This window comes from Neoarius graeffei, chromosome 22, assembly GCF_027579695.1.
Source record: "Neoarius graeffei isolate fNeoGra1 chromosome 22, fNeoGra1.pri, whole genome shotgun sequence".
NCBI classification, from domain to species: domain Eukaryota; kingdom Metazoa; phylum Chordata; class Actinopteri; order Siluriformes; family Ariidae; genus Neoarius; species Neoarius graeffei.
The window spans coordinates 42,192,342-42,208,605 of NC_083590.1; the positions used below are offsets into that span (position 1 = coordinate 42,192,342).

Here is a 16,264-nt window from a genome sequence, read left to right on the forward strand (position 1 = left end):
ACATTTAAAGAAGAATAAAGTTAATGTTTTGGAATTGCCAAGTCAAAGTCCTGACCATAGAAATGTTGTGTGGGCAGTTAATGTGACGAAACCCACCAACATCCCAGAGTTGAAGCTGTTCTGTACAGAGGAATGGACTAAAACTCCTCCAAACTGATGTGCAGGCTCTGATCCACAGTTACAGGAAAGGTTTAGTTGCAGTTATTGCTGGCCAAGGGGGGTGGGGTCACATTAGATACTGAAAGGAAATGTTCACATACTTTTGCCACTCACTGATATGCAATATTGGCTCATTTTCCTCAATAAACAAATGACCAAGCATATTATTTTGTCTTGTTTGCTTAATTGGGCTCTCTTTATGTACTTTCAAGACTTGTGCAAAAATCTAGTGCTGTTTTAGGTCATATTTATACAGAAATATAGAAAATTATAGAGGGTTCACAAACCATCAAGCACCACTCTACAAATCAACAAACAATAAAAACCTTTATATATTTTGTGCAGGCAAACATCGGCATACACTTGTACGAGTTATCACACAAAAATACACAAAAGATAAGGTTGTGCTTTTCAGTGGGATGCATTGGCCTCATGTCACGCATGAAGTGCTGTACTACCTGTGTGTTGTCTATTACTTCATCTCCAAAAAAATGGCACTTGAATTAGGAAAATATATTCTGAAAAACACCACAACAATGAGTTTACAGAAAATAGGTCTTTATTGAGTTTGTAAGGGAACTCAACAGAAAAAAATATATATAAATTAGGCCTTCCCTGTTTAATTAAATCTAATTACGTAGGGATAAAGACCAAACCTGTATCTGCTTTCAAAAAAAAAAAAGAATATTCAAATACAACTGAACAATGACATTTTATAATTTTCCTCAAAATAAATTAAAAAAAAAAAAAAAAAAAAAACACCCTGAAATTGTGCTGCTGAGCCACATGGGCAGTGCAGCTGCTGTGTTAGAGTTTAAAAAGGTCATTGTGTGGGAGAGATTATTCAATACAATGCAAAACAGCTTCTCTAGTCAACTTTGTTTCTTGCTTCAAAAAGACAAGCACTGGCAGATTTGGAGCAAGGAGGTTTATGGAAATGATGCTCGACCTCCAGTTACACAGCAATAGGGACAACTCAGTCAGAATCAGAGAGAATAATCACCTCATGTGGGTCACACTGGGTTGCAACATTCACCTGCGAAATATAATAAATACATTAATTTAGGCATATCAGGTAAAAATTCAAATTCAATCCAAATTGCTTGAAATTGCTCTCATTGAATTCAGACTTGAATACTAAACATACTTTTTACAGAATTAAAATATGTTTAACTCTTCTTAAGATATCACAGTTCAAAGATGGAAAAAAAGTTAAATTTTTAGAAAACTGTCGTAATATTATGTATTAGGATAACATGGTCCAAAATGGGCCTAATTAACAAATGAGATATGTTTTTTTCTTAATAAACATTTTATTTTTTTAAGATACAGTGCCTTGAAAAAGTACTTTTTTGAACTTTTTCACATTTTTCCACCTTACAACCACGAACTTAAGTTTTTTTTATTGAGATTTTGTGTGATAGACCAACACAGAGTAGCACATAATTGTGAAGTGAAACGAAAATGATAAATGGTCTTCAAAATTTTAAACAAATAAAAATCTGAAAAATGTGGTGTGCATTAGTATTCAGCCTCCTGTACTCTGATACCTCTAAATAAAATTCAGTGCAATCAATTGCCTTCAGAAGTCATCTAATTAGTTAACAGAGTCCTACTGTGTGTAATTTACTCTCAGCATACATACACTTGTTCTGTGAAGGCCTCAGTGGTTTGTTAGAGAACACTGAAGAACAAACAGCATCATGAAGACCAAAGAACTCACCAGACAGGTCAGGGATAAAGTTCTGGAGAAGTTTAAAGCAGGGTTAGGTTATAAAAAAATATCCCAAGCTCTGAACATCTCAAGAAACACTGTTCAATCCATCATTCAAAAATGGAAAAAGTATGGCACAACTGCAAACCTACCAAGACATGGCCGTCCACCTAAACTGACAGAGCGAGCAAGGAGAGCACTGGTCAGAGAAGCAGCCAAGAGGCCCATGATCATTCTGGAGGAGCTGCAGAAATCCACAGCTCAGGTGGGAGAATCTGTGCACAGGACAACTATAAGTTGTACACTCCACAAATCAGGCTTTTTTGGAAAGGTGGCAAGAAGAAAGCCATTGTTGAAAGACAGGCATAAGTCGTCCCGTTTGCAGTTTGCGAGAAGCCATGTAGGGGACACAGCAAACATGTGGAAGAAGGTGCTTTGGTCAGATGAGACCAAAGTTGAACTTTTTGGCCTAAATGCAAAGCGCTATGTGTGGCGGAAAACTAACACTGCTCATCACCCTGCACACCATCCCCACTGTGAAACATGGTGGTGGCAGCATCATGCTATGGGGGATGCTTTTCTTCAGCAGGGACAGGGAAGCTGGTCAGAGTTGATGGGAAGATGGATGGAGCTAAATACAGGGCAATCCTGGAAGCAAACCTGTTAGAGGCTGCAAAAGACTTGAGACTGGGAAGGAGATTCACCTTCCAGCAAGACAATGACCCTAAACATACAGCCAGAGCTACAATGGAATGGTTTAGATCAAAGAATATTCATGTGTTAGAATGGCCCATTGAGCATCTGTGGCAAGACTTGAAAATTGCTGTTCACAGACGCTCTCCATCCAATCTGGCTGAGCTTGAGCAATTTTGCAAAGAAGAATGGGCAAAAATTTCAGGTGTCTAGATGTGCAAAGCTGGTAGAGACATACCACAAAAGACTTGCAGCTGTAATTGCAGCAAAAGGTGGCTCTACAAAGTATTGACACAGGGGGGCTGAATACTAATGCACATCACATTTTTCAGATTTTTATTTGTTTAAAATTTTGAAGACCATTTATCATTTTCATTTCACTTCACAATTATGTGCTACTCTGTGTTGGCCTATCACATAAAATCTCAATAAAAAACTTTTAAGTTCGTGGTTGTAAGGTGGAAAAATATGAAAAAGTTCAAGGGGTATGAATACTTTTTCAAGGCACTGTATAGGAAATTGAAATGGAAAATTGACAGGCACATAGATGGTTGTATACTGAATACAAATTTCTTAAAAAATTAGTAAAAACAAATTATGCAAATTAGTATTTAATTAGTATTAATTATGCTAATTAGGTAACACCATTAAATCGGTACATTCTCTTCTCCAAAGTTTCACCAAATAGCTTTATTTGTACAATATACAGCTGATCTTATCTCTCATTTATACATCACAAAGATTATAAGCTTTCTCATGAAATCAGCTTTAATTATAAAATAAGCATAAATAAGCACTGAATATCATTCACATCTACCATTCTCTAGCTAAATAAAAAAGTAATACAATAATATTTCTAATACCCTCTTTGTGCTCTATATGCTTTTGTATTTCTAAGTAGGGCCTACTAGTGTTTATATGAAAGAATATAAATGATTATTTAGATTAATATTCACAGCTTTCAAGGCTAACCTCAAAAAACCTGAGAGAGCTACATCCAATAAGCAATTCCAATTGATTTAATTGAAATTGACACTTGCATTTCTGACTACCGGTTTTTTAAAAAATCATTCCAATCACTAAGATCTCAATATTTTTCATCAAAACAACTACGGTTATATTCTAAAATAGTTATTTATTTAAAAGAATCAGTTTGACCTGAAAAACAAAAAAAAAAAAAACAAGTAGGTAAAGCCATGAAAACTCAGTTCAAAGTCTCCTGTGAAGCATAACATCAAAACTAGCTGACAGAAAATTTTGCTGAATTTTGCTGGGTTGATAGGGAGGAATGACCTGCCTGATCTAAACCCAAGTGGTGTTTTGTTGTTGGACTTCCGTGCTCATCATGGATTGGCCATAACAAACACCATGTTCGAGCATAAGGTGGTTCATAAGTGTACCTGGTATCAGAACACCTTAAGCCAAAGATCAATGCTCAACTTTGTGGTCGCATCATCAGATCTGTGGCTGTATGTCTTGGACACTCGGGTGAAGAGAGGAGCAGAGCTTCTTGGTGGGGAGTTGGATCAGATGGCGGGGAAGGCTGCCGGACAGACCTGGCACCCAAGTGTGTAGTGAGAGTGAACTGGGGAACGTCTGGTGGAGTCCTCTGTTCATGCGGTCTTCAATTCCCACCTCCAGAAGAGCTTTTCATGCATCCTGGGGGAGGTTGGGAACATGGAATCCGAATGGACCATGTTCAAATCCTCCATTGTAAAGGCGGCTGGTAGGAGCTATGGCCAAAAGGTCATTGGTGCCTGTCATGGCAGTAACCTAAGAACCCGCTGGTGGACACCGGCGGTGAAGGAAGTAGTCAAGCTGAAGAAAGAGGCCTTTAGGGCTTGGTTGGCCAGGTACCGGGAGGCCAGAAGGGCTACAGCTTTGACAGTTGCTGAAGCAAAAACCTGGGTGTGGGAGGAGTTCAGGGAGGCCATGGAGAAGGACTTTCGGTTGGCCTCAAGGAAGTTCTGGCAAACCGTTCGGCGACTCAAGTGTGAAGCAGGGCTTGCCTCAGGCTGTGCGCAGCTGTGGAGGAGAACTGCTGACCCGAACTGGGGATATTGTCAGGCGGTGGAAGGAGCACTTTGAGGAACTCTGGAACCCATCCTACATGTCCTCCATGGAGGAGGTAGAGTCTGAGGACTCAGGGGAAGCTTCACCCATATCTCTGGCAGAGGTCACTGAGGCAGTCAAGAAGCTCCTCAGTGGCAAGGCACCAGGGGTAGATGAGATTCGCCTTGAGATGCTGAAGGCTCTGAACATTGTTGGGCTGTCTTGGCTGACACGGCTCTTCAATGTCTCGTGGAGGCCGGGTATAGTGCCTGTGTACTATATTTGGGATAAAAATCAGCTCATGTTTAAAGTCATTCAAATTCTGTAAAGCTGCTTTGCGACATTGTCTATTGTTAAAAGTGCTATAGAAATAAACTTAACTTGATTGTGGAGTGGCAGACCGGGGTGATGGTTCCCTTTTTCAAAAAGCGGGACCGGAGAATGTGCTCCAATTATAGGGGTGTCACACTGCTCAGCCTCCACAGGAACGTTTATTCCAGGGTGCTGGAAAGGAAACTCTGATTGTCAAACCTCAGATTCAGGGGGAGCAATACGGATTCTGTCCTGGCCGTGGAACGGTGGACCAGCTCTTTACCCTGGCAGGGTTGTTGTTTGTGGGGGGGGGGGGGGGGGGGGGGGGGTATTCATGGGAGTATGACCAGCCAGACTACATGTGTTTTGTAGATTTGGAAAAGGCTTACAACCATGTCCCCTGGGGGCTCTTGTGGGGGGCACTGCAGGAGTATGGAGTATCGGGGTCATTGCTACAAGCCATCCGGTCCACTTTGATTGCAAAAGTGTGAGCTGTGTCCAAATTCTCAGCGCAAAGTCAAACATGTTTCCGGTGGGTGTTGGACTCCACCAAGGCTGTCCCTTATCACCGTGTTTGTGATACTCGTATGGGATCTCAAGGCACGGCCGGGGTGAGGAGGGTGTCCAGTTTGGAAACCTCAAAATTGCATCTCTGCTCTTTGCAGATGATGTGTTTCTGTTGGCTTCTTCAGCACATGACCTTCAACAACCACTGGGACGGTTTTCAGCCAAGAGTGAAGTGGCTGGAATGAGAGTCAGCACTTCCAAGTTTGAGGCCATGGTTCTCTGCTAGAAAACAGGGGAGTGCTCCCTCTGGGTTGGGAGTGAGTTGCTGCCCCAAGTGAAGGAGCTCAAGTATCTCGGGGTCTTGTTCACAAGTGATGGTAAAATGGAGCGCGAGTTGGACAGGCGGATTGGGGCAGCATCAGCAGTAACACAGGCGTTGTACCAGACCTTCGTGGTGAAGAGGGAGCGGAGCTGGAAGGCAAAGCTTTCAATTTACCAGTCAAACTACGTTCCAACCCTCACCTATGGTCATGAGCTTTGGGTAGCGATCAAAAGGAAGAGATCATGGATACAAGCGGCTGAAATGAACTTTCTCCATAGGGTGGCTGGGCTCACCCTTATGGCCCTTTTCCACTACCCTTTTTCAGCTCACTTCAGCTCGCTTCAGCTCACTTCAGCCCGACACGGCTCGCGTTTCGACTACCAAAAACCAGCACGACTCAGCTCGTTTCAGCCCTGCTTAGCCCCTAAAACTCGCACCGTTTTGGAGTGGGGCTGAAGCGAGCCAAACCGTGCCGACTGAGGTTGGGGGCGTGAGCAGACACTCCCCTGTGCACTGATTGGTGAGGAGGAGTGTCCTCACATGCCCACACACGCCCCGCGAGCGCGCTGGGATCTGTAAACACCGCAAACCCGGAAGAAGAATAATTATGAATTACGAGAATTTCTGAAGCCTTATGCGCCTCGCCTCATCTATACGCTCTTGCCAGTATCTGTCCGCGTTGTCGGTGACAACAAGCCACAGCACCGAGACCAGCAACACTAACGACTCCATGTCCTCCATGTTTATTGTTTACTATTCGGGTCGTGAGACTACCGCTTAAAAGATCACTGAATCAGTGACATACAGAGCATCGTGCACGAGTTCGCGGAGCGCAAGGCTCGTTGTATGCCCTTCAAATAATGCGCGCAGTAGGTTATTGATGTTTTATTATGAGCCATGTACAGTATGTCACCTAATGTTTTTTTTTGTTTCTGAGTTACATGTTCGTTTGAAGGACTTAATGTACAAACTAACATAGTTGCACCCCGGAGTGTTGAAATTGGTAAACACAGTGCATTCAGTGAGGTTTGCACCGCCCTCCTTTTATTTCTGACTCTTCCTGTCAGCGTTGCAACCTCTGAGCGCTCATTCGTATGCCCTTCAAATAATGTGCGCAGTATAGGCTATTGATGTTTTATTATGAGCCATGTACAGTATCCTAATGTTTTTTGTTTCTGAGTTACATGTTCGTTTGAAGGACTTGATGTACTAAATAACATATAGTTGCACCCGGTAGTGTTGAAATTGGTAAACACCGCAGTTGCGGACATTTTGTAGCCTAAAATGATGTTATGATAAGCTTTAATAAAGGGCCCGGTCATTTGCCCCGCCCCCGGCCCGGCTCTGACTTGTTCCGCCACTGTCACTGATGTCACTGTTTGCGCTGCTTAACGACATCACATGACGTCCACCCACTTTCACTAACTCCACCCAATGTGTCCACCCACTTCCAGCCAGAACGGTTCAGCGCGGTTGTAGTCGAAATGCAACTCCAACAGCCCCGCTCAGCTCGACTCAGCTCGACTCGGCACGGCACGGCTCAGCCGCGTTTGTAGTGGAAAAGCGGCATTAGAGATGGGGCGAGGAGCTCAGACATCTGGAGGGATCTCGCAGTAGAGCCGCTGCTCCTTCATATAGAAAGGAGTCAGCTGAGATGGTTCAGGCATCTGATTAGGATGCCTCCTGGGTGCCTTCCTTTGGAGGTTTTCCAGGCACATCCAACTAGGAGGAGACCTCAGAGTAGACCCAGAATACGCTGGAGAGATTATATATCTCTCATCTGGCCTGGGAGCGCCTTGGGATCCCCCAGGAGGAACTGGAAAGCGTTGCTGGGGAGAGGGACACCTGGAATACCCTGCTTAGCCTGCTGCCACCGTGACCCGACTTCAGATAAGCAGAAGAAAATGGATGGATATTATATGTTATTTGATATCAATATTAACATTATATGCACTTGCAAAGTGTCTCACCACCAGCACAAGTGTAGAATGTACCTGTAGTGAGATGTACCTGCTTGAATTATTGGCACCCTTCATAAACATGAAACCGACATTTTTACGATACAGGATATGCATCATGACATTCAGTGAAAACAATGAATCTGTACAAGTTAAAACATTTTAAAACTTTAAAGATTAAGAAACATCAGCTAGTTCCAGTCAATTTGAAATCAAATTTAATAAAAAACAAACAAAAAAAATTAATAAAAAGATTTGAATGTTTTTGGTTGACATTAAAGTGTACCAGTACCAGTCATGCTTCCAACATTAATTGTGCTTTATGTATTACTTATAGACAAAAGATGTGCACATTCAGTCAAAAAACCAATGTAAAAGCACTTTTGTCGACAATTTTATTCAGTGAATTACCCGTGGAGGCAGAACCGGGGAGCAGCCACTGCCCCCGGAAGTGGCATACAGTCGTTGATTCTGGGTTATCGGGTGTGAGTAAACAAGCAGTGTTCTGTGGGTCGAGATTCCCAGTCAAGTAACTTCAGAACACATTGAATAAATATAGATCTAATACTGGTAATAGATCTTTATGAAACATATCTATTATTTCATGGCATTATGTGCAAGTAGATTTGGTTGTACTTTGGGGTCGAGAGCTTCGCTGGTGAAGCTCGACAGGTTTAGAATGAGTAGGTCATTTAGTGAGATAAATATCTTCACGAGTTTATCATCATATAAGCATGCATCATATATGCATATACTTTATGTGTCCACTGCCAAATAATATTATTAGTTTTTAAATTACCTAAATTAGATGAAACATAAAACTTGTCACCTTACTTGGTCACATTGGCACATGCACTTCCACATTCATAAAATAGAGATGAAAGTGGAGCAAAGGAAAAAATCCTGAACTTTTGAAAGTCAAACTAAGATTGGGGGGGCAACATCCCCTGAAAAAATTTTAATAACATAATACGCAAAACCCTGCATTCTAGTGCATTTTAGTACTTATTTCCACTAAAACAAGTTATAAAACTTTTAAGCCCTTTTCTTTCATGTACATTAATGATTAACATGTCAAAAATATCAAATTTGATTCCCCTAGTTAATGAGTAATTTTCAGGAGTGCATTTAGTGATTTTCCTGGCTACACAGTTAATTACTTTCAGTTCAGTTGGTCGGGTTCGATGCCCGAACTGATGATCACATCATCAGTTTTTCTTTGGCTAATCAGACACAAGGTACGCCACCACTCTTGCCAGAGCGGTTGGGGTTGGTGCCTTGTTCAAGGGCACTTAAGTCAATCCTGCTAGTCTGGGGAATCGAACCAGCAACCTTTTGGTCCCAAAGCTGTTTCTCTAACCATTAGGCCATGACTTCCCCATAATTACTTTGAAAAATATCAGACAGTTGAAGGTCAAGTTTATTTGTATAGTGCTTTTAACAATAAACATTGTCGCAAAGCAGAACTCAGCAAAATCCCAAAACAGTACTGTTAAAAAGTGTTAAATATCTGTTGGAGTTTCTAAAGCTTTCAGGTTTCAATGTTGGGAACAATGAGCCTCGTTTATCAATCTTTTAGTAGAGTTGTGCATTTGCATAAGCTAAAGTGAACTAAAAATTCCAATTCATATTTATGCGAGTTGAAGCCAATTGTTTACATTAGTTCGTATTGTCTGTAAATTTAAACACACCAATGAATACCAAATTTCTCATGTAAATCAGGGACGTAGCTAGGATTTTTCAGGGTGTGTGTGTGTGTGTGTGTGTGTGTGTCACACACTGACTGGCAGCCTGAGTACATTATGTAACAAAAAAATAAATTACCATTGCTAGTTTTAGGTCGCTTAGAAACTGGTTCTTCCATTATTGCTGTTTCTTCCACATTTTCTAGAAACGGCACTAAAACTTAGCTTTGAAGCCACAAAATGCAACTTCGATGGAAAAAATGTATAATAAATTGCTTACCTCTCTTCACGTCGAAAGAAGGAGGAAAGTTTCGCTTGTTTTGACATGGCGAATTATTAACACGAGGAAATATTTGTAATTCGCAACTAAAAAAAGACTGCAGCTACACTGGCAGCTTGAACATGCTTTCTCGTGTGATTGTGTTGCGCTTGCGCAGAACGGTGTCAGTCCTGCGCGCCTTAGCTCGTGCACCTGAAGGCGCGTGCGCCTAACGCGCTCCGGCACGCGCGCCGTTAACAAAGAACACCTGCCTTTAATCAATTAACTATGTTTGGGCTATTTAAGGACTGCGCCCATGCAAGGACGATGCGAAGTATTACGCCCCGTCTAGGAATGCGAAAAATCCGAAAAATACATTTCTCCATTTGGGAAACTGGAGACTTTCAAGAGTTTTGTCAAATATCCGGATTTCCGGGTAAATCCGGAAGACTTTCATCTATAATAAAAGACTATTCACATGCCCTGTGTTCAAAATTGCTCCCTACTCACTATATAGTGAGGATGCCATTTTGTACTGCTGTCCGAAACAATAGTGAGGATTATTACACGCTATATAGTGCACTCAAAGTATCCCACAATGCATCATGAAAAATAGTGTACAACCGGTGGTCACTAACCAAGCAATATATCCCATCATGCATTGCAGTTGCACTGAAAGAAATCAAATTAAAAGTCTCAAATCTGATTTAATAAAAGGCAGTGGCAGCCTTGATTTAAAAAACTGAAAGATGCAGGAACTTTGTACTGATTAATGTGGGGAATACGCTCAGTATAATATGTATTTATCACAAACATGCATGTATTTATTATTTTGAAAACCCGCTGGCCAGCGGATATGGCACATTTTAATTGTGCGACAGTAATGACGTAAATACCAGCGTGACGGACTAGTGTCTGAAAGCGTTTTTCCATTTCACCAATGAGCTTACTATATAGTCCTCTATATAGTAATTCCCTATATAGGGAGTAGTGAACGAGTGGGTGATTTCGAACACAGGGATGGTAATGGCATGATGATCACTTTCACTCTTTCGGTTTCGATTGGTTTCTCTTTCACGGTGGGAACGCCCACTGTAAACAGGATAAAATCTGTCTGACATCCCATTAGGGATTAGGGAATATAAGGATATATTTGGGCTATTTGGAGGTAAAACTTGTTGCGAGATGGCACGTGGATTTTATGCGCTTCAGATGATTCATTTTATGATTCAGGACAGCGACTTGGTTCAATCTTGAGAAATGATGAATGGTGCCTTTTTATTTTTAACTTCAACTCAATCCAGCCAAAGATCAGCTCGAGTAAGTGTAAATATTTCTTCTATTTCTTATGAGCAGATTGGTTGATAATGTGCTATCTTAGACTGGTGTTTGCAACACAGGGTCAATGACCAGTCCATTGCAGCCCTGACAATCGGACAAACCAACAACTGTACGTCACTACTGGTGCCAGAACAGCCCATGATGGAGGCAACATGTTGCTGACCATGCCTGACTGTCGGAGCAGTGACTTAAAACTCGCGCGTACTTAACAAGAGCTTATGACAAACGTTACATGACGGAACCACTGGTATCATACGTGATCTTTTGAAAAAGCTAGTAATTAAAATTCACACCAGGTACACTTTAAAGGTGTAAAAGATTTAACATGATTTATCTTGATTTAATTTTTGACATCACAAAAACCTGCAGTTTTAACAAGGCTGTGTTTTTATCTCCACTGTATTTTTTTTTTAATGTCAAGGTAATTTACTGCTCAGGATCACAAGATGGATGGTTTCTAGACAACTTGGAGACTTGACAAAAGTAGTCATGTCATCCTCTGCCTCTTATCATTCAGGTGACTTCATAACAAAACTGACAAATATTTTACCTTTTACAGTGTTCAATGGTATTGAGTAGGTGCGTATGATAATGATATCCAGTCACGTTTACTCTGATTATATCACATCACTAGATCTGCCAACCTTTATAAATTTTGCAACAATGAAAATGTCAGCCATGTGGACATTAGATTACTAATAATTATATAAAAATATTTGATTATATTTTAATATAATGATTTCACTGTTTACTGCACATTGCTGCAGAATCCATCATCCAGCTGAGCATTTTCATCCCTGCCACTGCCAACAAGCAGCTCCTGACTGCATAGCAGTAGGTTTTACACACTCCCACACAATTCTTAAACCTAAAAAGGCTGAAATACTCATGTTCCATTTGTATTCTAGGTTGTTGGTCCTGAGTGTTTATTAAATAGTTTGTCAACAATTTTAAATGGATAATCGTGAGGAGGAAAATAAATCTAGATCACACAAGCCTAGTGTACAGTTAATATTTGACTCAACTATATTCAGAATTAAACACCTCTTACTCACTCGTTTGCTTGCACACAAGCACGCATGCACACACTTTTACCTTGTGCTTTTTAGGGGGTGGTGTGGAGCGAGAGCTGCTGACCATATCCTGAGTGGGTGTGTCTGCCCGGGTGGAGTCCACTTGCACTGGGCTATAGGCCACTTTTATGTCCAGAGAGACATCACTGTCATTAAACACATTTACATTAAGTTCAGTGACGTTTCAGCATAAAGTACAGAACAAAGAAAAGTAACACACAGCTCCACATTACAGTTCAAATAAGAACACAGTTCAAAATTTTAAGGCACAAAGAAATAATAACCCTGAAATGCAATGAAAATTAGACAATTTAACAAATTGATTTTTAGTGCTCTATCAGCTGCTCCTTAGAGATGGGTGAATTAGTGAAAAATGAGGTACTCAATAGCACATCCAATTCCTAAAGCTTTTCCAGTTTTCCAAAAATGCAACAGACAGGATGTACACACCCACACAAAAAAGTAAATTTAAAAACAAAACATTGAGCTGTAAGTTATTAAAAAAAAAAGGGACTGAGCATTTACAGGGTGTCTGCAGGCTTGAACAAGTTCAATTTAAGACTTTTTAAGACCTTTTTAAGACCATAGCAGGTTAAATTTAAGACTTATGCCGCACAAAAAAAAATAAAGAAAACTGGGAGAGCCTGAATTACTTTCGAAATTAACAAAATTTATCATCATTCACCAATGAACTCATTACATCCCTAGGGTGCGCTCTTGCATTAATGAGGAACTAAGTTGCAGTGGAGCCAAAGACATCCCGCAAATCACTTGAGGATGAGGCATTCGATTCTGTAAGGTTTGCGTGTTGTAGCGTTACAGTTTGCACGGAGTTAGCTGATACACCGTCTCGAGATGTGCTTGGATCTGACAACGGTGAACAAAATTGAGTGATGGCATGCGATTGTTGCAGACTTTTATGGGCAGCCTGGTGCTTCTCCGCTTTCGCGTGCGATTCTGGTGCCTTTACACCCAGGGTGCTGAGTTTGAGTGTTCTTTTGCACAATGTGCAGTACGCCTCAAACGGATTGTTTGGTACACGTTTTAACCAGTCTACGAAATCATTGCGTTCAAGCCAGCAGTCGTTAAACTTGCATTTGCCCATTTTGCTACAAACCGTGACAATAGGGCTGTGCGATATGGGAAAAAAATTAATATCCCGATACATTTTTCCCATTTCACGATATACGATATATATCTCGATATATTTAAATCTCCTCTAAAGGACCCCATGAAATCTAACTTTTACTCTTTACTGTTTTCACTACAATCCCTGCAGATTAAATAACATTCTTGGTTAACTTTACAGGTGGTTTTCAACAACACATTTTAAATTTTCATGTTAGTGATTAATCACAATTGAATTGAAATAAGACTATTTTTATTCAACAAAGATGTGGCACAAACTGCAAAAACAATCTTGAAAATTGCAACAAAGGGGCAATACAGTACAGAGCTGCTCAGAACTCAAATCAATAAAGTGCAAGCTCAACACTGAGAAAGACATTTAGCCTAAATAAGAAAAGTGCTCATTCATTAAATTATTTTAAAAAATAGATCTCCAAGCTATTAACCTGACTACTGAGAACCACTGGAACATTCACAATAGAGAGAGAGAGATTGAGGGAGAGAAGAGAGAGATCTGCAAAACATAATTTTTCTCTTTGCACACTTTTGAACTGAATGTTTTCCGGCTCTGCCTCTCAGATGTGTATAATTCCGGTATTGCCTTCTCTTGTCTGCGACCAGGCAACTCATATTTGGGATAGAGTGTGTTTAGTAATTTTTGGAAGCCTGGTTTTTCCACTATACTAATTGGGATCATGTATTTGGCAATGACGTTAGTAAGGCCACTCATTTTTTATTTTTAGGTTCACGGATTTTTTCAACACATTTTAGAGTATGTCGGTCGAAATAAAAATAAAAAGTGTCAATGTCTGTTTTTTCTTTTTTTTCAAATGGCAAATTTTCAATGTCGGGATTAGAAAATAAAATAAATTAAAGACACACACACACACACACACACATATATACATACACACACACACACACACACACAGTCACTACAGTTATACTTAAAACAAATATCAAAATAGCAAATATTCAATAGCAGTGTACAAGAGCTATCAATATTTGATATGTAAATACATGCATTTCATAGAATCAGTGTACATGTATGTATGTATATATTTCTATATAGACATTCAGTCATTCCATCTACAGACTAGTACTACATGCAAGCTTGTGTTTAAAACCAGCACTAGATAGGATTGCTACCATCACCAATACAAGAAAAAAACCTACCATACCTGTATATTTACCTTATATTATCCAAATTATGTTTTCCTAAATATCAATATTTCATATTAAAATCATGAATAATATCAAAAATATTTTACCGGAGTACAAGCATTATATTTTTCTAATACAAATTAGACCTAGATGGTCTAAATATGAAAGTGTTGCAATAATTCAACGTATTATCGCTCAGTAAATATTTTTAATTATGAAATTTTTTAAAAGATTTTTAAAGATGAAATCACCTGCAGATTTGGGAGAAACCGGATGGGGGTATTTTTAAATTCTATTCAGAAAATAAAAAGTTGGGCATAATGTCCCCTTACGACGGCCTATCCTAGCCGGTCTGAGGCATATGCCCTGCTATAATATATTAAACATGTTTAATATATTATAGCAGGGCATATGCCTCAGACCGGCTAGGATAGGCCGTCGTAAGGGGACATTATGCCCAACTTTTTATTTTCTGAATAGAATTTAAAAATACCCCCATCCGGTTTCTCCCAAATCTGCAGGTGATTTCATCTTTAAAAATCTTTTAAAAAATTTCATAATTAAAAATATTTACTGAGCGATAATACGTTGAATTATTGCAACACTTTCATATTTAGACCATCTAGGTCTAATTTGTATTAGAAAAATATAATGCTTGTACTAAGTTATAGATACAGTGGTGCTTGAAAGTTTGTGAACCCTTTAGAATTTTCTATATTTCCTCATAAATATGACCTAAAACATCGTCAGATTTCCACACAAGTCCTAAAAGTAGATAAAGAGAACCCAGTTAAACAAATGAGACAAAAATATTATACTTGGTCATTTATTTATTGAGGAAAATGATCCAATATTACATATCTGTGAGTGGCAAAAGTATGTGAACCTCTAGGATTAGCAGTTAATTTGAAGGTGAAATTAGAGTCAGGTGTTTTCAATCGGTGGGATGACAATCAGGTGTGAGTGGGCACCCTGTTTTAATTAAAGAACGGGGATCTATCAAAGTCTGATCTTCACAACACGTTTGTGGAAGTGTATCATGGCATGAACAAAGGAGATTTCTGAGGACCTCAGAAAAAGCATTGTTGATGCTCATCAGGCTGGAAAAGGTTACAAAACCATCTCTAAAGAGTTTGGACTCCACCAATCCACAGTCAGACAGATTGTGTACACATGGAGGAAATTCAAGACCATTGTTACCCTCCCCAGGAGTGGTCGACCCACAAAGATCACTCCAAGAGCAAGGCGTGTAATAGTCGGTGAGGTCACAAAGAACCCCAGGGTAACTTCTAAGCAACTGAAGGCCTCTCTCACATTGGCTAATGTTAATGTTCATGAGTCCACCATCAGGAGAACACTGAACAACAACAGTGTGCATGGCAGGGTTGCAAGGAGAAAGCCACTGCTCTCCAAAAAGGACACTGCTGCTCGTCTGAAGTTTGCTAAAGATCACGTGGACAAGCCAATAGGCTATTGGAAAAATGTTTTGTGGATGGATGAGACCAAAATAGAACTTTTTGGTTTAAATGAGAAGTGTTATGTTTGGAGAAAGGAAAACACTGCATTCCAGCATAAGAACCTTATCCCATCTGTGAAACATGGTGGTGGTAGTATCATGGTTTGGGCCTGTTTTGCTGCATCTGGGCCAGGACGGCTTGCCATCATTGATGGAACAATGAATTGTGAATTATACCAGCAAATTCTAAAGGAAAATGTCAGGACATCTGTCCATGAACTGAATCTCAAGAGAAGGTGGGTCATGCAGCAAGACAACGACCCTAAGCACACAAGTCATTCTACCAAAGAATGGTTAAAGAAGAATAAAGTGAATGTTTTGGAATGGCCAAGTCAAAGTCCTGACCTTAATCCAATCGAAATGTTGTGAAAGGACCTGAAG

At 40.1% G+C, this 16,264-nt stretch overlaps 1 protein-coding gene across 4 annotated transcripts in view; it reads right to left on the reverse strand.

Moving 5' to 3' along the window:
- Positions 1 to 473: 473 nt before the first annotated feature.
- The window catches only part of daxx (death-domain associated protein), a 166,503-nt gene continuing 150,712 nt past the window's right edge, over positions 474 to 16,264 (reverse strand). The window contains exons 11-12 of one of the 4 annotated variants that reach the window (XM_060904814.1): positions 12,098 to 12,221; positions 474 to 1,195 (exon numbers count right to left, since the gene is read on the reverse strand). In XM_060904814.1, coding sequence (XP_060760797.1) covers positions 1,136 to 1,195; positions 12,098 to 12,221 — 184 coding nt within the window. In that variant the 3' untranslated portion in view covers positions 474 to 1,135. Of the gene's footprint in view, positions 1,196 to 3,375; positions 5,123 to 12,097; positions 12,222 to 16,264 lie in introns of those variants that run through there. The other 3 variants (XM_060904815.1, XM_060904812.1, XM_060904813.1) reach the window with 3 other exon arrangements.